The sequence below is a fragment of the Sorghum bicolor genome, chromosome 3, assembly GCF_000003195.3.
Source record: "Sorghum bicolor cultivar BTx623 chromosome 3, Sorghum_bicolor_NCBIv3, whole genome shotgun sequence".
Lineage (NCBI taxonomy): Eukaryota > Viridiplantae > Streptophyta > Magnoliopsida > Poales > Poaceae > Sorghum > Sorghum bicolor.
This window is the reverse complement of record NC_012872.2, coordinates 56,247,102-56,268,672: the sequence shown is the minus strand read 5'-3', so window position 1 is coordinate 56,268,672 and position 21,571 is coordinate 56,247,102. Positions and strand designations below refer to the sequence as shown.

Below are 21,571 nucleotides of genomic sequence, written 5' to 3'. Positions count from 1 at the left end.
TGCAGTGGCACTGGGCAGCGAGAGCGGGCCAGGTTCTCTGCACAAAGTTCACATAAGTTTGGCTCACATAGGCCTTGTTTAGTTCACCCCAAAAACCAAAAAATTTTCAAGATTTTTCATCACATCGAATTTTATGGCACATGCATAAAGCATTAAATATAGACAAAAATAAAAACTAATTACACAGTTTACCTGTAAATCACGAGACGAATCTTTTGATCCTAGTTAGTCTATGATTAGACAATATTTGTCATAAACAAACGAAAGTGCTACAGTAGCGAAATCCAAAAAATTTTCGCATCTTGTTTAGATACACTCAAAAATCCAAAACTTTACAAGATTCTCCGTCACATCGAATCTTGCAGCACATGCATGAAGTATTAAATATAGATAAAAAGAATAACTAATTGCACAGTTTACTTATAAATTACTCTATAAATAGATAATATTTGTCAAATAAAAACGAAAATACTATAGTGTCAAAATTCAAAATCTTTTTTCATCTAAACAAAGCCAAACAAGGCCTATAGTTTGGCTCAGGCGCCCAGCTCTCCTTCCCTGACTCGTTCCCGTGTCTTCCACGCGGACCACGCCTCACCCCGCCTGTCCCCGTCGCGGCGTCGCGCCGCTTCTTCGGTTCTTCCCCGGCTTCGTCACCATCGGTCCACATCCGCTCCGCTCCGCTCCGCTCGCCCCCATCCCCCAACACTTCGAACCCGGCTCGCCTTAAAATAGTTGCACACTCGCAGTGGCAGGGGCGCAGCGGAGCTGCACAAAGCCGACGCCATCCAGTCCTACGACTACGAGGCACCCCCCGCTCTCGGAATTTTCAGCGGGTTGCGTCGCGTTCCTTGCGGGCTGTCCGCAGTGCCGAGGTATAAATGGCGGCGTAGGCGGCCAGTCACTGCGGCCGCAGCAGCAACTGAATCATTCGGGGAGGGATTTCGCCGATCACGGGGTGAGTCTTCGCTCCCCCCTCTTCCTTTCGATTCCTGGACTACCCGCTTCCTTGCTCAATTTCCCCCCAACTTTGGTGCTAATTGGGTGCGCAAATCAAGCTAGGGTTTCAGCGCAGGATCTCCAGTTGTTATGCTACTCAGTGAGATGCTTGTTATTGCTATCAGGATGCTTGTACTGTTTGGCTTAGCTTGTGTGTGCTGTCCATGACGGTTAGACTGTGCTGCTGTTGCTTGTTTGGTGGGGGAGTGACTAGACTGGCCCGGTTTCTTTGCTGTGGTGTTGCTTGTGGGATTTGGTGTAGCTATTGGACTGTTGTGTTGGTTGCTTGTTGCCTGATTAGACTTGTGATGCTGATCTCCCGTGGGTGCGTGATAGTAGACGCCAAGAATCTGAGGTCAGGGCAGATTTGTAGTGTAGCCGCCTAGGCGGCGTGTGCTTCCAAGGATATTACTTGTGCCCTTCGCCTCCCAGGCTCCCAATTCTCATCCTCTTTGGCTCTTCGCTGCCCAACATCTGCCCACTTCCACTGCCACTCTACTCTAGTCCCCTGCCACTGCCGGGAATTCATGTTAACTATTTTTTGGTGCATCTACATCAGGATCTCAGAAGGTTGAATTGTTTTATCAACTAGGGATCTGCAGCTATATTTGGCAAACATTAACTCATGTATGTGGTTCGCAAAAAAAAAAAAAAAAAACTCATGTATGTTAGTGTACTGTGTTCATGTGGAGAAATGCAATTACTACGTTCCAGAAAAAAATCCATGCTCTCATTTTCTCACTTGCTTGGATAACACATATCCTGCTCTGTGTGGCACTATGATCTGTGAGTATTTTTGGAATAGAGTACCAACTCTTCTCTTTTGCAGCCTGTAGTCAATTTGTCAGTTTATTGAGATATCCAACTTGCATGAGCTGATCAAGAATTCCATCCCTGGTTCCTGATGGAGGCATCATCTTCCTTGTGCTCCCAAGTTTCTGGTTTTAGTTTGCCCAAGATATGGCTATGCCTTTTTCTGGTACTTGTTCTTCAGAACTGCAGCCCAGCACTTTCAGATTCACCATATTTGGTGGGTATGGGGAGCTATGACATAACAGGACCAGCAGCAGATGTTAACATGATGGGATATGCAAATTCTGAGCAGATCGCATCAGGAATTCACTTTAGGCTAAAGGCTCGTGCGTTTATCGTTGCTGAGCCTAATGGCAAGCGTGTTGTGTTTGTAAATCTTGATGCTTGCATGGCATCACAGATTGTTACAATAAAGGTGCTTGAAAGGCTCAAAGGAAGGTAAGAGTGATCACTCTTGAATCTTAATATCAGAAAATCACCTCTCTCTCTCTCTCTCTCTCTCTCTCTCTGTCTATCTGTCTGTTTGATCATATATTTGTATAACCTGATCCATCGTACTTTGCACATGCGGGGTACCATACACATAGTTTTTTTTAATGATTTTTGAGTTATTCACTAAAAAACTAATGCCAAACTTTTCCTTATATTGAAGATAGTCTCATTTCAACACTATGTGATAAATGACAAAATGCTTAACCATTTTACATGCCACTGCACAGAGGAGTCCAGACATAATGTTGACTAGATGGATCATAATATATTTTGTAGAAGTAAGTTTTTCCCTTGCGCTGACTATGCAACCTCAATTTGGCAGGTATGGAGATCTTTATAATGAGAATAATGTGGCTATCAGTGGAATCCATACACATGCTGGTCCTGGTGGTTATCTGCAGTATGTAGTTTATATTGTCACATCACTTGGGTTTGTTCGTCAATCATTTGATGTGATTGTCAATGGAATTGAGCAATGCATTGTTGAGGCTCACAACAATCTCCATCCTGGGAAAATCTATGTGAACAAAGGTACAAAATTATGTCTGTTTTCTGGGGCCAATTAGGTTTTCCCAAACACTACCAAGAATAATTTAGCATTTTTTTTAATTCATTCAATCGCTCTCTAATTTAAATTGCATTTAGTTTTAAGTAGGACTCCCAATGTTATTACCTTATCCCTGGTTGGTTAATTTAGTGTTTTGAGTTTGGCCAGTCGGCAAGCCCACAGTGATCAGTGCCCTGAAATCTTGCTAGATGTTCTCTTCTACTTGCTGTGTGAAGGCTGCTTCACTGGGATCTAGTTACAGCTAATATTTTGTGACATGATTTTCAGGTGACATCCTTGATGCTGGTGTGAATCGCAGCCCAAGTGCATACCTAAATAACCCTGCTGAAGAGAGAGGCAAGTATAAGTATAATGTTGATACAGAAATGACCCTCGTCAAGTTTGTAGATGACGAATCTGGTCCGGTTGGGAGTTTCAATTGGTTTGCAACTCATGGAACATCTATGAGTCGTACAAATTCTTTGATAAGTGGTGATAACAAAGGAGCAGCTGCACGTTTCATGGAAGATTGGGCAGAACAAAATGGCATTCCAAAACAGGCAGCTCCTGTAAATCATGATGGTCCGGAATCTTTACACATGGCCTCTGGACTTCCGAGAAGAGTCTCTTCAATAATTCCTGAACCAAATGAGATAAGTATGTTCCATGCTTCTTGACTGCATAAATTTTGTATTGAAATGAAGTATTTTAGGTTGTTGCTAAACTGCTCTTATAATTGTTTTTGGTCAGCTGATGACTTAGTACAATTGGCGTCATCCTACGAAGCCTCAGGTGGCCGACGATTATCTGGTTCAAGTATCACCAGGCGCATTAGAAGCGCTCAACAAAACAGACCTAAATTTGTTTCTGCATTCTGCCAGTCAAATTGTGGTGATGTCAGTCCAAATGTCCTGGGAACTTTCTGTATAGACACTGGCCTTCCTTGTGACTTCAATCACAGCACATGCAATGGGAAGAATGAACTATGCTATGGACGAGGACCAGGGTATTCACCATATTTACAAGTGATTATAATTGTAGCTTCATACTTTTGTATATTTGGAAGAATTTATTTATTATCGATGAATCCTTGCTATGTTGCAGATATCCTGATGAATTTGAAAGTACCCGTATCATTGGCAATAGGCAGTTTCAAAAGGCTGTAGATCTTTTTAATTCAGCTTCTGAAGAAATACAAGGCAAAGTTGAGTTTAGGCATACTTACCTAGATTTCTCGCAACTTGAAGTGAATATTCCTACAAGTACAGGAGGTCAGCAAGTTGTGAAAACATGCCCAGCAGCCATGGGGTTTGCCTTTGCCGCTGGAACCACAGATGGTCCTGGAGCTTTTGACTTCAAACAAGGAGATGCCAAGGTTCATCATATTAATCAAATGAGCCTAATAAGTTTCAGTGTTTCACTAACATGGCATTGACTGGTTTTTACTATGTCTTATCAGGGAAATGCTTTCTGGAGGTTAGTAAGAAACTTACTTAAGGAACCAGGGAAGGAGCAAGTTAAATGTCAAGCACCAAAACCTATCTTGCTAGATACTGGTGAAATGAAGGAACCATATGATTGGGCAGTATGTCTTCCTTTTTTCAACAATTGTACAGCTTCTAGTTTTCACAGTAAATGCAAATTCCTTGGTTCATTTGATAGTTGACACTGAGGTCGCCATCAATATAGAACATCTGTTGCTTAATCAAATCACTACCACATAGGCTGATATAGCATTCTTTTCTAGTAATATTATTGACGTTGTGAGTCTCATTTGATCATTTCTTTCAAGTCTTAACTGATCTTGCGCTTTGTTTTAGAGCATAATCATAGGCAGTATCAGTTTGCCAAAATGATTCTTCTTTTCGTGAGTGGTGGGTGGGTGCGGGTGGGGTGGGGTGGTGGCATAGCCCTCCTTTTGCGATTAAACTCCATGATGATACGTGAACTAGAAACCAAGTAATTAAGTCTGGCTTACTGAATTTGTTTGTTGGTACTGCGCTGAATCATGTATTATTATTATGCAGCCTGCAATTCTTCCAATTCAGATCATAAGAATTGGCCAGCTGGTTATCTTGTGTGTCCCTGGAGGTAATTTTCCAATTCCTCATAAGATATTTGCCAAGCAAAGAATGCATGTGATGTGTTGATACTATTGATATTTATTGTGGACATCCCTATGCTCATGTCATGCATTTTGTATGGTTATTATGTTTTGGTTCAGAATTCACAACAATGGCTGGCAGGAGGCTACGTGATGCTGTCAAAACTGTACTTGCAAGTGACAACAGTGGTGAATTTAATAATATTCATGTTGTTCTTGCGGGGCTAACAAATACCTATTCTCAGTATATTACAACTTTTGAAGAATATCAGATCCAAAGATACGAGGTATGTATATGCCCAGCTCATTTGATGTTCAGTCTGAGAACATAATACAGAATGGAACAACGATAGTTAGCTTGATGTTTGGTGGCCCTTCCACAATTGTAGTTACTTAATGTCATTTTTAACTGCCTTAGTAGCAACATGTTCTGGATATAGCTGAATTGACACTGTCATTGAGATTCAACCTTTTTGTTTTCATGTTTTTCCCCTCATCCCTGCCATTCTAGAAATCAAGCAGTCTGCAGCATGGTCCTCTTCAATTTGTTTAGGGGTGTGCACCGAAATTAACCATCTTGTTTTGTGGACCCCTGGGTGCATTATTGTTAGTTCTTTCAACCACATCAGCCCCCTTGTATTTAGCGTCACAAAAGGAGAATTCTATATTTTTCTCCTTTTGATGCAAGTGTTCATGTCCTTTTGTTTCCTTATTTTGCATGTCCACACAGTGCTTGGTAGAGAAGTTCTAATACTTCGTTAGGGCATCATTTTAGTGATCTTCCTAGTAATATGTACAATAGGAATAGTGAAGTCCATTCTAGATATATTGACATTTCAAACAAATAATTGCTTTTTGCCAGGGAGCATCAACGTTGTATGGCCCCCACACCTTGAGTGCCTACATTCAGGAGTTTCAGAAACTTGCTACAGCCATGGTTGCAGACAAAGAGGTCCCAACAAAATTTCAGCCCCCAGATATGTTGGACAAGCAAATAGGACTCCTCCCAGGTGTTGTGTTTGACTCCACACCTCATGGGGTGAAGTTTGGAGATGTCAGTTCAGATGTTCCAGCAAGCTCAACTTTCAGTAAGGGCAGTATTGTGAATGCTACATTCTATTCAGCCTGCCCAAGGAATGACCTTCTCACAGATGGTACATTCGCACTTGTTGAGAAGCTGGAGGGTACCGACAACTGGGTTCCTGCCTATGATGACGACGACTGGTCACTACGCTTCAAGTGGTCAAGACCTTCAAAGTTGAGTTCAAGAAGCTTTGCAACGCTGGAATGGACCATTCCTGAAGATGCCCCATCGGGTGTTTATAGATTGAGGCATTTTGGTGCCTCCAAACCACTGATTGGGTCCATCAACCATTTTACAGGGACCTCTCGGGCTTTCGCAGTGCGTTAGGTAGTACACCATTGCGTTCCGCGGCACACCTGTCAGAGAACCTACACCGGGTCATATTTACATTGCATACCTGCCAGTGTATCGACATGTTTTCCCTATGGTTTTTACATGTGCTCGATATTAATAACGTTGTCCATCTCTCATTCTCTCTGGTCATATCAAACCGCTATCACTACGGTAATGTACATAGCTACAGACAATATATGTGTGAAATGTTAAACGGGAAACCTTTGGAGTTGCGGGCGCTCCGAAATCCCCATTTGCCCTGCTAATTGAGTGGCATGTCCTAGCGAGTTAGGATATACTGTAATGCCTACTCTGTGTTTGCATTGGTAACTTCTACTTGTGGGTTATGATGAGACCTTCCTAGTTCCTAGATTTCTGCAAGTGTATGATCATGAGTATTCTTCGGCACTTTTGAAATTCTTTACCTCGATTGTTAAGTTTTTTTTCCTTTTGTCTATGTGCTTTTGAGATGGCCTGTTAGCATACCATGGGGACTGCGAAGCCAACTCAACACCTAGGGCTTTTGAGATGGCCTGTTAGCATAGCATGAGATGGCCTGTTGACTAGCGTAAAAATAGGGTAGCACAAGACCTAGGCCCACTTCATGGGCCGATTTTGCTGGATGGATCTTTGAAACAATGTGCTATAGTGTAGAAAACATAGGCCAATGCCCGCTCCCCTTCCCCTGATATATAATAGACAGCAAAGAATATCTACTAGCAAATAAACACCAAAATAAACCATAGAAATTCAAATAACTCTAAACTGGGCAACAAAATATAGAGCATGGCTTAAGGGAAAAAAGTCCTTGGTTTCACATTTTTTAAGTGTGTTGCTATCTCTACTGCTGCAATCTAAGTTTTAATCCTATCAACTAGCCTAGCAAGTGCTTGTTTAGAACAAAAGAATAGAAAACAAAGGAGAAAATGCAGGAAAGAGATAGAAATACAATAACAAAACAGAGGAGCAGAACACCATAGGAATTTCATTGGAGTAGGTGTTTGGGACACATGAATATGAAATGTGGGCTCAACATTGATCAACATTGATCTCTCTTAAACATACTATAGTTTAGGCATCCACCATGGCACAAACGTGATAAGCTTGCGGCCAGCCTGAGATTCATCTCGTACTTCATGAAGGAAAAATAAACAAGAGATTGCAGTCGATTTCTGTTTTCCTCCGTACAGGTGCTGGAAACTTTCCTATGGAAAGGATGAAGTCATCCTGTGTTCCAAACACTGCTACAAGACTCAAAAGTATAGAAAAGCTGATTCCTCTGATGTTCCTTTAAAAGTCCTATGATTCGAACACATCCTAAACTAGTAAAGTAAACATACAACCTAGAAAAGCATATAAAGTGTGAAAGCTTAAATAAGATAGAGATGCAAACTCTTATTCACAATATTTTTTCCCCAAGGTACCAAGCTCATGCTTCTCCTTATTAGTCTTTGTCGAAGCCCCTCACAAGATGCCCTCACAAAGGCCAAGCTCTCGGTCAAGTACCTCTATGGAGCCTGTGAGGCTTCCCCACGCGCAAGTGGGTCTCCGCTAGGCCTTCTCTCGAACTGCTTCCTGTCGTTTTTACTATTGAGTTTCCGGCCAAAACAGCACGTGGTACAACTTAAGCAACCTCTCTGCAACTCGAAGGGTCTTGCAAAACTACAAGCTCCTAGTGTGCATAAATAATGGTGGGCACAAGCACTAGGTTGACAAGAGGTATACAAATCTCACTAAACACTAAATCTAAGCCTAGTGCAAACGCCAAATGTGAGGTTCAGCTAGTCCAATCACTTCGCAAAGCATATTTCCTTAAGCACATTTGGTGGCTAGAGCACTTGGATGATAGCATTAGCTCCCCTGTTGCTCCAGCAAACTCTAGCCACCAAATGTGAGTTTGCTGGAGCATTAGTCATTCAGCAGTGATTTTCTCTCACAACAAACACTACAAGGAATGGTGCTTTACATGACGATCACTTTGGTCATAAACAGTTGAAAATACATCACGAGTAACTTGCCGTGACGATCGAAAAATATGTCATGTATCTCACGTCATAAATTTTTTGGACTAACTAGAGCCGTCACCGATTGCTACTTCATTCCGTCATGGAATACATGATCAGCAACAATAGCCAAAGCCTACAGTGATGAACTTAAACGTCATGGATTTGTTCCACGTCATCGTTTGCCACGTCATTTGGTGATGACGGAATTGACGTGGCAGCTACCTTGCCACGTCAGCACTAGGCTACACCAGCCCATTATGGAGGAGGCCCATTTTCTTCATATCATATTATGGCCCCACTATGCCCATGTTTTCTGATTTCTCTTTTTTTTAATAAGGCCATACTACTAGGCTAGCCCATATGGAATGAAGATTTGGCCCACTATTCAGATTTATTTTTTACCAAAAAAATATTAAAATTCGAATTTAATTTTTTTTCCAGAAACATTCAAATTCGAATTTTATTTTTTTCCCAGAAATATTTAAATTCGAATTTAATTTTTTGCCAAAAATATTCGAATTTAAATTTTAAATCAACACCGCATCAAAATGGTCATCATCACAGCTGCTGATCATCACAGATACAATAAAAATATAGCAATGACATATAAATATATTTATATATGGATAGTGGTCCCATTGCCAATACAAGTCACCGATCATCATCATAGATCAATTACATTTAAACAGATCAGCACAAATCTGCTACATTTAAAGATTGCCACACCAAATGGCATAAGTACAAATAGCATTTGAGGTCAACTAGCTGCAGAATTAATTGCCAAAAGTTTAGGCACCACATAGGCCAACAGATTGCAAAAATTCACACCACACATGTCGACATGGCATAGGTTCACACACCAACAGTACCCGTCAAGTAACCAAAAGTACCAGTTGCCATGGACCCTCAAAAGACAAACCACGGTGCTGCAGCTGGTAAGCCAAACACAACTTTACCTTGTTGGTTGACTTGCTGGGATCATGGACATGAGACCCCTAATCAGTGCATTTGTCTCATCTTGCTTTTTCTTGTACTCCTCATCCTGTTTAGCCCTTGCTATTTCACCTTCCTGGAACTTCTTCATCATTTCATCCATCTGCATTTGCTGAGCCTTCACAACCTTCTTAAGCTCACTTGTGGTCTGCTTCTCCTGCAGCAGTTCAGCTTGCAACTCATGCTGACTTTCGGCGTAGTCCTCAGTAGCTGATGACCTTTTCAATCCCACATTTACCAGAAACTTGTTCTTCTTAGTCTTCTGAGCAAGAACCTCATGGACAATATCAGCCACATCCTTAGGTTCCTCACCATCCTGTACAGGAGCATTTATCTTGTCCTCCATTTCAACCTGGCAATAGATGGGATACATAGATAAATAATCATTTCAATCCAATGTATCATTTGATTATACACTTATTTTGATTTTACTTACAATAGCAGATTGAACTGTAGTAGTAAACCCCTTCTTTTTGCTGTAGTGCAAGTCTTTAAATCTATCAAATGCATTTGGTGGTTCATCTTGATACTTGCTTGCCTGACAATGAATTAAAAAGGGAAAAAAATATGAAAAGCTTAGTGCTACTGTAGTGTCATGCAGAATACGAAAAATCATATGTTAGCTTTGCAAAAGGCGCATGAATGTTTTGTTCTTTGTACCAAGGGCAATTGGTAGTTACATAGATGAGATCCGAATGGCAAAAACAATCTGATGTAAGAGAACAGCTATGTACTGACAAAATAGCCACAGTTCATGTTATGACCAATTGTGAGGCGCCACCTGCTGTTTCTACATCCTCCTTCCCGTCGCTGAAAAGGTGGCACCGCCGCCTCCTATGAGGTGCAGCAGGAAGCAGGCCCCTTCTGGAATCCCTGCAGCACTCTCGTCCGCGCTGCTGCATACCAACTAGGTCTACGACGACCCTGCCCAGCACCTACAGGCCTGCTCCCATCTCAAGAACCTCAAATACGTTGTCTGAAGAATATATGGAAACTCTATCTCGCTCTTACCACTTGTAATATGTTCCCTTGTGTGGCATTATGGACTTAAACCTCCTCCTAACTTCATAATTCACTCTTCCCTTTTTCTCGAACCAAATGACTCTCCCACTAGATTTACAATCACACAAATTCTTCCCACTATAACCAAAAGTTTAAATTTGGTGATTTTGATATTTATTATGAATTACCTTACTTTGGTCCACAGTTTCTCTCCCTTGAGAATCAAACATCGAAAAACTCTTACTACTAGTGTGTTTGAAGAATAGTTCGCTCAAGGAACAAATGCTTTTTTATATAACATTGAGAACAATTGTTAAGGCCTTGTTTAGTTCACCCAAAAAACCAAAAACTTTTCAAGATTTCCCATCGTATCGAATCTTGTGACACATGCATAGAACACTAACTATAGACAAAAATAAAAACTAATTGCACAGTTTACCTGTAAATTGCGAGATGAATCTTTTAAGCCTAGTTACTCCATAATTAGACAATATTTATCAAATAAAAATAAAAATGCTACAGTTCTGAAAACCAAAAGGTTTTCGGAACTAAACAAGGCCTAAGAGCAACTCCAACACTACCCTATATGCACTTGGCAAATTCTAATTTTTGGCAAAATATGGAAAAAGCTCCTCCAACACTACCCTATATGCACTTGGCAAAATAGGATGCTTGGCAAAAAGAGGGCCAACTGGCTCAAATTTAGGAGCGTTGGGAGCGCTTGGCATCCTGCCTACGCGGTGGGACCCACACATGCAGCATGCACGCATGCCTTAAATAGATTGCAACTTTTGCATAAAAGTCTCTCTGATTTTTTCAGGAATCACAAGATAGTCCAAATTTGCCAAAAAAATAGCTAACTGTTGGAGAAGTCTTTTTTTTTCACTTGGCATTTGAGCTTTACACTTGGCAAAATCCAAGATTTGACAAGTGAAGTTTAGGGTAGTGTTGGAGTTGCTCTAAGTTCTCTCAAGGGCAAAAAAAAATTCAGCCTACTGCAGTCCTGTACAACACCCCTGAAAGCAACGAAAATGTGCATTTCAGAAGAGGGAAAAAAAATTCGCAGTCCGCTTTGGGAAAGCAAAAGCCAAAAAGAATGTTCATCTTTCTAGGCCGAATGCGAGACGCTGCCGGCTGGTGTTCCAAGTGGAGGGCAGGTGAGCACGGTTGGTTGCTGCCGTTGCAAGCCATACAATGCAGTTGTCACGGGAGAAGAATTTCTCCTAGATCCTTATCGTCTCTGGTCCCGTCCCTGTCCGCGATTCAGAGGCACGTTTGGGGGCCTCGAACGACGTGGCAGCCCCGATGTGGTTCGTGTTCGTTGCACCTCTGAAGCCTCAAAACAGCTGAGGAACAACGCCACGAGTCAAACAGTTCGTTGCAGGCCAAGGAGGTCTGCCTGCTGTTCTGCAGCAAGCGGGTATTTCCATTCAGGTCAGCTCACCCACCGTTGGAGACGGCAGCAGTCGTGTCTCCCGGCTGCTGTCGACAACGTGCAAAAAACGTAGGTCATGCATTGTAGCCGGACCTGCAATGGAATGGTACACGTTCACGGACGAGACAGCACCCGCGAGTTTGTTGTCTGAACTTCGAGTCCCCTGCAGACACGGGATTGGTGTGGTCCCTCTCGGTTCACAAAATAACGACCCCCCCCCCCCCCCCCTCTCACAGACTATAGATTGCGAATCCTGAACAAACATTGTTAAAGTCTTATATTAAAGAACAATGCTTTGCTTGATTAGGAGTCTCGCGCCCACCAATTTCGCGAGGGTTTAACTGATCAAACATTTTTTTTTGTGTGGGTCTCAAGATTGGCACAATGGTTTAGCTACAAACAGTGTGGTTTCATCGTCATCGAGGATCGATCCATCAGTTCCATCAGAGTTTCACAGTTTCTTCCTTCCCTCATCATAGCTTACCTCCTTTGCTCAGTCACAATGAGTGGCACTCCGATCAAAAGACGGACTCGATTGCCCGAGCAGAGCAGAGGTACTCTACTCTACTCTTTCAGTTGTTCTACAGCTTCTGCTTCTGCCACACCGACCCCCACCCAACCCACCGAACCGAAGCAAAAATTTCCCTCCGCTCCAGGCAGGAGGCAGCAGCGGCAGTCAAGAGTGAATCAAGATCCGCGAAATCCTACGCATCGCTCGGCTCCATCATTGCACCCGCAGGCCTCTGCAGTTTTGTCATCAGCACTTTTTTTTTTGGGTTCAATTCTAGAATATATTTTTCGCGCAGCAGGAGATAGAAAAAGTTTTCCCACGGGCATGATGGTGGTGGCCGCTGTGGCCCCCCACGCCGGGCGCGGCCTCAGCTGTCAGCTCCTCCTCACTCCTCAGATGCACGCTGGGTGGGTAGCGCGCCGGGGCAAAAGCCCCCGGCCTGCCTCGGATTCGCCGCTGATTGCTGACGACGATGCAGCACGGCACAAGTCGTAGCTTTTGCCTGCTAACTTTGTTTAGTTACAGCCAGCCGGGACAAGGTTAAAAGACCTGACCTGAATGAAAGCCAGCCAAAGGTCATCAGACTAAACAATGCGTTTCCGGCCCTCTTTCCGTCGCCAAAGCGGGTGTAGCTTTGGGCCATTCTCGCGGCCTTTTTCCCTCCCACCGGCCTCGCACGCAACACGCAGGTGACGGCCGCCGGCCAGTCGGCCAGACCAGACCCAGACGGGGAAGGAAAGAGCAGCAACAGGGCATTGCCTGGCGGGGGGGGGGGGAGAAGAGACGAGCACGAGCACGAGCACGGACGACGGAAATGGCAGCGGGCGCGGGAGGTAAAGAAAAGCCGAAAGAGATGGGCGCAGGCAGCGCGGTTCCCCAGGACGGACGACGAGCGAGCGACGAGACCCCTCAGAATCACGCACAGATCTTTGTCTTGGTCACCCTCACCGTACTACCCCTGTAGTACGCGCTCAATTGCATCGGCATCGCTCCGGACCGTCCCCCATCTCGCCGCCACCGGCTCCATCATGACGCCGCGACGCGAGGCGGGGACCCCGGCCTTTTTCCGTGATCCCGTCCGTCTCGTCTCGTCTCGTCTACCACTCCACGAGGGCAGGCACACACGGCCTGGGCGCGCCTGGGGTGGTTACTGGCTCTTTGCACGGCACAGGCCAAACAGCGCAGGCGAGCGCCCAGAGTACGTGCTCGGCTCCTGGCTGGCAGGAAGACGAGATGTGATGTGACTACAGGTTTCGTACTAGCACCTCTTACAGCTGCACAGTGACCTGCAGTTGACCGTTCCTCTTGTAATGCAGCAATCTGACACGAGATGGAAGATGAAACTCGAAGACGAAAGACGATTGAGCGGGAAAATTTGAGCACCATGCATGGGACAACGAACGAACATGTTGAGATTTGCATAAGGCTGAGCACCTAGCTACTAATTACAGGTCCTGTTGCAAGTCTCTTGTACAAAGCGTCGAACCAAAAAAGAGAGAAAACTGAACAAAAAAAAGAGAGAGAAAAGGTGGTGAAGAGACACAGATCCACGCTTGTACATGGGGGAGGTGGCTAAAGGAGCCTAAAAGGAGCTCTTTCCCCACGCCTAAAACCACCAAAAGAACTCGCTCCTCACACTTAAACAAGCCTAAAAGACGCTCGCTCGCTCTTCTCATTCAACCGACCGCTGCATGTTCTTGACGAGCCTTTAGCAATTCGTACTTGCGGCAGCAGCAGCAGCAGCATGTTCGTCGTCTTTTCCTCGCGTCCTTTGCGAAATTCAGCGCGAAGCTTCGGTCGCCGAAGCCTCCTCCTCCGGAGTCCCAGAGCGGAACGGCGGCCGCGGCAGATGGCGAAACCACCCAGCGTCGTCGACCGACGCTCGCTGCTTACGGCCCTGGGTCACTCCGCGATCGCACCAGCGACGTGTCCACCTCCGAGACGGACGCTGCAACAAGGGAAACGCAAGTGGTGGCGCGCGCGTCAGCTTGAGGGGAGCAGACAAATTTTAATGGAGAGGCACGAGACGCGGGCGGCCGGCCGGGGTCGGTGGCGTCAGCATTACGGCGTCGGCGCACGTACCTCGGTGGAGGGACTCCTTGCAGTGCGCGATGGCGCTCGCGATGCCGTCCTGCTTCTCGGCGAGCGAGTCGTCGCGTCGGGCCGGTGTCGGCGACTGGGCGGCTGCTGCCGCGGACACCTGCGTGGCCGAAGCCGAGCGGCTCTTCCGTAGCCGGAGGTCCGCGGCGGCGGCGCCGGGAGCCACAGCCACGCGCCGTAGCCGGCTCGAGATCTTGCTCAGGTACCGCCGGATGACGTCGCCTGAGGGCGGCGGCCTGGTGGCCCTTCCCTCGTCCCGCAGCAGGTCCTGGTCGGGCGAGCCGTACCCGCCGTAGAAGCTGCTGGTGCTGCGGGAGAAGCTGGCGCGTCCGCCGTAGAAGGCGGCCTTGGCGGACCCGAAGCTGAGCGTCCGCAGCTGCAGCCTGCACCCGCCGCCGCGCCGGCTGGCGCTGGCGCTGCTGTGGCGGGCGCGCGACGCGGCGTCGCTGGGCTCGGACGCGCAGAACATGAGCGCCGGCGGGCCTGGCGCCGCCGGACGACGCGGCGGCGCGGCGCCGCGGAAGAAGAGGCGCTCCTCGTAGGAGGGCGACCCCGAGCGGCTACGCTGCAACGAGATGACGAAGTCGAGGTCGCCGCCGCGCGCGGCGGCGGCGGCGGCGGGGCAGGACGAGGTGGTGTCCTCGGACTCGGAGCCCGACGACTCGGCCGCCTGGCTGCCCGCGCTGGACGCGGGCGCGGAGCAGCAGGACAGGTCGAGGTCGAAGAACGGGCCCTCGTCCTCCTCCTCGCCGTATAACCCGTACACGCCGCAGCCGCGAGGGGTCACCGGCGCGGTCGCCGCCGTCGCGGTGATCGTGGACACCGCGCGGCGGCGGCGCCGGAACCGCCGCGCCGCGAGCAGGCGTAGGATCTGCATGGCTACGCCTACACGCCCGTGCGCTCTCTGGGAGACTCGGACGTGCGTCCGTCCGTGCGTGGGCGCGTGGGCGGGGGGGGAGGCAGCACGAGCACGGTCGCGCCAGTCCGCTTTGGCTGCGGTGGAGGTGGTGAACTGGTGGGGGTGGACTGGGTGGTGGTGGTGGGCGGTGGCTTTTAAACGGGGAGCGGCAAAGGCAGTGGAGGTGGTGACTGGTGGTGGAGCCGGGACGTGTGGCTTACCAAAGGCTCCCGGTTTTTTCCTCCGTTTTTTGGCGGTGTTTGTGGGAATTTGGCCACTTGACTACGCGCGACCGGCTCGGCGTGTTTCGGGTAAAGATGTCAATAGGGCCCACGACCCGCGACCCGATGGGTATTTACTCTATTAGGGTATCAATATGGAGTGAAACCAGTACCCATGGGTACACAAACGGAGCAAACCCTTCACCCATTGGGTACGCGGGTATGGGGACGTTCTAGTAGTCCCCGTACCTATTTACCCATGGGTGAAAAATACCCAGCCTAAAACTAAAGAAGCCCACCAGTCCACCGGTAGCCCATACATTGAAACCCTATGTAGTGCTAGCAAAGTACTACTCTCTACTACGTGATTTGTATGGACAATGAACTATTATGGTGTTGTGACTAGTGGTTGCAGCAGAAATTATTATGTTGCTATTTGCTAGGTATATGGTGAGGTGGCTATGTGACGATGCTTGTGAATGGCTATGTGACGGTGCTTGTGAATTGCTACTACGTGACTGGTGCTTGTAAATTGTTGATGTTTGGCGGGTATGGGTGACCCGCTGGGTCTAATTTACCCACCCGAGTATGGGTCTGGGAAAATTCCCCCACCCATCACTGTATATGGGGATACCCGTGGTGTCATATTGTTGTCACGAGGATGGGTCTGGGGAGTTCATAACTCATTGCCAACACTAGTTTCGGGTGTGTTGGCACTACTTTGGCGTGCGCTGCAAGCAGTTTGTATCGGGCATGGACGCATGGTTCATGCCACGGCAACCCAAGGACTTTTTATCGGATGTAGGCTGCACCTGCACGGAGAAACTCTGCGTGCGATGTTAGCAATTAGCATCATCAGGCAGGAGGCACGTCAACGTTCCGGGTTTTTTCCTTTGTCTCCTACTTACCAACCCGAAATCCTGAAGATGTCTACTGCTTACCATTTGACGATCTTTTAATTCTTCGTTTTCTTTCCCACGCTGGAATTCTGAAAGCACTAGCAACCAGTGACAGCTACCACCAACTTACAGTCGAGTGACCGTGACGCAAAGTGAATATTTTGACAAATTGCGCAGTTGCACATTTGGGATCGCTGAAGAAGTCCCATTTGTCAAGCACTCGAGCTGTCAGATACTCCGATTGTGTTCTGGTGACAAAGATCATGGCTTTATCTTGCACTCGGCGATCCAAATTGACGCCACAGGTACGTGCACCATGCATCATCCACCCCATGGAATGGAAGCGAGCAATCACGTTGCTCCATTCACGCCAACACTGGCAAACACCATGCGGGGCCCAGGGAGTCTGGGACCATGCCCAGCCAAAAATGCAAGAGCTGCCAAGCAGGATCACACAGAAGTGCATAGAAGTCTGTGAAACGGCCATAAATTCGCAAAGTGGCTGGGGGAGGGGCGTCAGCGAAATCGCCGGCGATGGGAGCCGAGCGGCGGCAGGGAGCCGCTGCGGTGCAGTGTGCACCAGTGACGGAAAGCGCAGCCGAGCACTCGATGAGTCCAAGTCCATGGCGCGACCTTTTACAGCCTTTTACACCAGCGTCATCGATCCCTTCTCCCTTCCAGGCCTGAGGGCTGAGGCCTCCACTCCACGCCCTCGCTCCTCGCCCGGCTCCCGGTCCAACCAATCTACAGTAGTCACCGGTCAAAACTGCAATTATTTGGATTGACCAGGCCAGTCGTCTGTACAACATCGTCTCCGGACGGCCGGGTCCAAGTCAGGACATGAATGGCCTCTGTGCAGTACTACTACATGCACTTGTTCTGTTTCAGACAGAGGTTTCAACACTGTTTTTAAACACCCGCTCCCAGTGTTAACTGTTAAGTACCGTACTCTCGTGGGATGTTACGTGAAACGGTGAGAGAGAGAGATAGCATAGTAATGGCGTTCCTTCCTTGTTTATTAGGCCTTGTTTAGTTCACTCCGAAATCTAAAAATTTTCAAGATTTCCCGTCACATCGAATCTTAGAGCACATGCATGAAGCATTAGATATAGATGAAAACAAAAACTAATTACACAGTTTGTCTGTAAATCGCGAGATGAATCTTTTAAGCCTAGTTAGTTTATAATTGGATAATATTTTTCACAAACAAACGAAATTGCTACAGTGCCAAAATCCGAAATCTTTTGGGAACTAAACATGGCCTAGTGATTTTTTTTTGCGACATGTTAAGAAAGATATGACGTGATGGATCATACGAGTATGTGAGGACTTTGAGCGTCTGGTTTTGTCGCACCGCGTCACGTCAGGTCGGCTGGACCGAGCCTCGTGCAAAAGCTAGCCATACGTAACGTCCTACGACTTATTAGTTCTCAAAAAAATTTATTTCCCGTCGTATCGAATCTTTAAACATATGTATATGTATAAAGTATTAAATGTAGATAAAAATAAAAACTAATTGCACAGTTTGATCGAAATTGACGAAACGAATTTTTTAAACCTAATTAGTCTATAATTAGATAATATTTGTCAAATACAAACGAAAGTGTTACTATTTTTATTTTATAAATTTTTTTGAAACTAAACAAGGCCCTAGCCCGCCCGGCCCTGCTTCCTTTGTCTCCGTCTGGATCGAGGGTAGCACCGCGACGCCATTACCGTAGCAATTTTTGGGCCTCTTGGGCTCTCGGCCACACAGCGCCAAGCGATGTGAATCAAGGCTGGCAACCAATATAACACTATAATTAATTGAATCACAACAAATTGTTATATACTCTGCATTATCGTTGCTGCAGAAATGGAGTGTCAATCTTAACGAGAAGGATCAGGATCAAATTCTCAAGTTGAAGGCCTCCATCACAGGTTGACTCAAAGCATTCAAGCCTAGCTAGTTCAGTCTGTCTTCTGTTGTGGCATGGTTTGTGCACATATAGGCATGCTCCGGCGATGTGGCATGTTTTGTGCACATATAGTCTCTTTTCTACTATACACACAATATAAGATATTATACATGTTAAACTTTGATAAACTAGACAAAAAAAACCTAGGTTGGTTTATTAGGTGGTTAAATGCTTGCTTTGTTTCGGGCGATGAAGTAGACACAAGAGTAAAGGTCAAAGGTTATGTAGATTTTTTCGCCAAAAATCATTGATTTCAAGCATTTGCCATATACAATTGTTGCTGGCACATTTTTTTCTCAAAAGTGTCATATTAGACTTTCTTTTCGAACAACATGAGTGACAACAACGATAAACCTTTTAATTATACTCCTATCAAATATGATACTTGAAGCAGTTTTCTCTAAACCTATGGTTTGTCTTAAAAGATTATTGTTAGGCATATTTTTATTATAGGATTATTACCCATGCAAATTTATATATCCCTACCCCCAAACCCCCAAGAAATATATCTGATGCAAATATGGTATAATGTTCTTTGTCCTAATTTTCTGTAATTCGTATTCTTTCACAACATCGGCAGTATTTTGAAGCATGATGGTTCATGTGGAAGGCATGAGGGCACAACAAAATGGGGCCATGAATACGGCACAAGTTCCTTCAAACCTTTGAAGTCAGAAGACGTCTCACCTTTTTCATAAATTCATTATTTATGGAATTGTCTGATGCACCGAAAGTCTAAGGCATGTTCGCTTTTTATAAGCCTCTATGAATCTAATGGGACCGTGCCACCCCTAAAAAAAGAACAAACTAGTTTTTTAGTATCCTTATAGATATTCCAATGCACAATGTATTTTGTCTATTTTTACTCATCTTTTATTATAATATCTTAACTTTTTGTTATAAATACTAACTACCTATGTAAAAGCACTAACAAAATTATTGAGACATACACTTATGATTAGAAATGTTTTTTCATAATATATCTCTTGGAATTCGTAATATTAATAGTTTATAAACTTAGCTAAGTTAAAAAAAATACTTGACTTAATTCAAGTTTAGAATTGTATTACGACGGATGTAAGTAATTCAAAATATGAAACTTCTCTTTATTCATAGCAAAACATATTATAGACTTGACTTAATTCAAATTTAGAACTGTATTACAACAGTGATGTAAGTAATTCAAAAATAAGAAGCTTATTTTTATTCATGGCAAAACAAATATAGTCTCTGGGCCTGAATCGCTAATGTATACTATACACTAAACCTAATCAAGGACCAAGACAGAGACAACGAAAGTCTGAGGCCATGGTCGTCCTCTTGTACCAACCAAGTACAAATAGAACTAGGATCCAAGGCTAGATAAGGGAACCATTTATGTATCCAGTAAACTAACTAACTTAGAACTGTATAATTGTTTGGAAGCAACTCCAACGTGTCGTAGCTAAAAACTTACTCCCTTTGTCCTAATATATCCATGATCCTGGTTTTTCTACCAGCTAGAAGAAACATTCTCTAGATCCGGACATATATTACGTCCAGGTGTGTAGAGCATGTTGTGCCATCTAGACACCCAAAACCACCGCCAGAACGACAGAATAATGATAGAGGAAGCAGTTGTTTCCACGCTATGCAATATGTCAACGTGCCATTGATGGGTGTCGACAAAGGACCAATGTTTCTTCGATTTAGAGTTTTCAGTAAAAATGTACATGTTATTCTCAGACTTAGTTGAGATGGTGCGGGGGGGGGGGTGTGGTGTTATCCTAAATGCCATTTTAGTGTCATATTATCATCCAAAGCTTATATTTAAGGAATGTGATTTTGAGGTGTGTAAACTTAGTTTCAAATGTCATCCAAGTCCAAATGCAAAATTCCAACTAGCTTCATGTGTTGACATGGCACGCTAACTATCTATTGATGTAGACCCATCATCTAGGGTTCGTATTCCTTTATCTCTCTCTCTTTGTCTCTTGTGTCATCTCCTACCCACAATGCTTGGTGCCCCCTCCTTTTCTTCATCCTCATCGCACACTAGTTGCTATCCATGCCCTTGCACGGCCTTATAGTAGGTTAGTGGCAGCAACAGAAAATCTGACCCTCATACACCATCGAAGGAGGAGATGGGCCCTTATGTTGGTCCACCTCAATGCATAACTAGTATCCTCATTGCCACGGTGGGTTAGAGACCTATTTAGACTTGATGACATCTGAAATCAAGTTTAGGTATATGAAATACCATTTCTTGGGTTAGAACAACTCTAGCCTCATATTTTGTGGGCGTTGGAGGAAAAAATCCATCCTAGTAGGGCCTATACTAGTGTGTTTAGTTCGTTGCCTAGATAAGCCTGTCTAGCAAAACTAAGCGAGGCTAGCCTAAGCCTGCCTCTAGTAAGCTAAGACCCATTTGTTTGGTTGCGTGCACCAATGAGCTTGGCTAGGATAAGTTCTTGTTTGGTTGGTTAGCTTGGTTTGCATACAGTCACCTCTTTCTTGAGCTAGTGAGTTCACCCTCCTTTGAAGCATTCTCTCGAACATGTGGTGAGCTCCGTCACAATGCTATTGCTATGCTTCGTCTCCTTGAGGAAGAGCTCCTTCAAGCTTGGGTAGCAACGAGAAGACGCAACTCACAGTGAGGTGAACTGTCGACTGCAGCATACTCGGAGCTCAATGGCGACGCGCTGTGAGGCGAACTGCAGCAGCAACAAAGCACCTCCGCTTCATCCACGACGAACTGTAGGGTGACCTCGAGCGCGACCTCCAAGTTCGCCGGGTCCGTTGATGTCGCCCTGGCTAGCGGGAAGCTCCTGCAGGTGTGGATCGAGTACGACGTCTTGACCACGTGGCCCGACGTCACCATGTCGGCAGTCGGCATACCTAGGCTATGCGTCCCACTCGTGTCTTGTGAAGTGAACCTCTCGTCGATGGTGCTGCTCCGGCATCCGGCAACCGCCGAAGATGGAGATGAATTAGTGTCCGCGCCCAAGACCGCTAGATCCAGAGCAGGAGACACGTGCCGACATGGAAAGGGGGAGGAGCTCGCGCCACCATGGGGAGGGGAAGGAGCTTGCGCCGGTCAGAGAGGAGATGGGGAGGGGAAGAAGCTCACACCGCCATGGGGAGGGAAAGGAGCTCGCACCGGCAAGGGAGGAGATGGGGAGGGGAAGAATCTAGCG

The 21,571-nt window shown here is 45.8% G+C and overlaps 3 protein-coding genes across 3 annotated transcripts; 1 reads left to right on the top strand and 2 right to left on the bottom strand.

Annotated features, from left to right (window-relative positions):
* Positions 543-6,742, top strand: LOC110433797 (neutral ceramidase). Its single transcript, XM_021456402.1, has 10 exons — positions 543-958; positions 1,829-2,250; positions 2,627-2,835; positions 3,140-3,508; positions 3,602-3,857; positions 3,956-4,226; positions 4,311-4,436; positions 4,879-4,942; positions 5,076-5,242; positions 5,818-6,742. The coding sequence occupies exons 2-10, from the start codon at positions 1,904-1,906 to the stop codon at positions 6,364-6,366; spliced, it is 2,358 nt and encodes a 785-aa protein (XP_021312077.1). The 5' UTR covers positions 543-958; positions 1,829-1,903; the 3' UTR covers positions 6,367-6,742.
* On the bottom strand, positions 8,971-13,306 carry LOC8084852. The gene is made up of 4 exons (XM_021456249.1): positions 13,243-13,306; positions 12,869-12,873; positions 9,808-9,909; positions 8,971-9,723 (listed from the first exon to the last, which is right to left on the bottom strand). The coding sequence occupies exons 1-4, from the start codon at positions 13,304-13,306 to the stop codon at positions 9,331-9,333; spliced, it is 564 nt and encodes a 187-aa protein (XP_021311924.1). The 3' UTR covers positions 8,971-9,330.
* LOC8054908 lies at positions 13,709-15,434 on the bottom strand. Its single transcript, XM_002455933.2, has 2 exons — positions 14,402-15,434; positions 13,709-14,267 (listed from the first exon to the last, which is right to left on the bottom strand). The coding sequence occupies exons 1-2, from the start codon at positions 15,294-15,296 to the stop codon at positions 14,209-14,211; spliced, it is 954 nt and encodes a 317-aa protein (XP_002455978.1). The 5' UTR covers positions 15,297-15,434; the 3' UTR covers positions 13,709-14,208.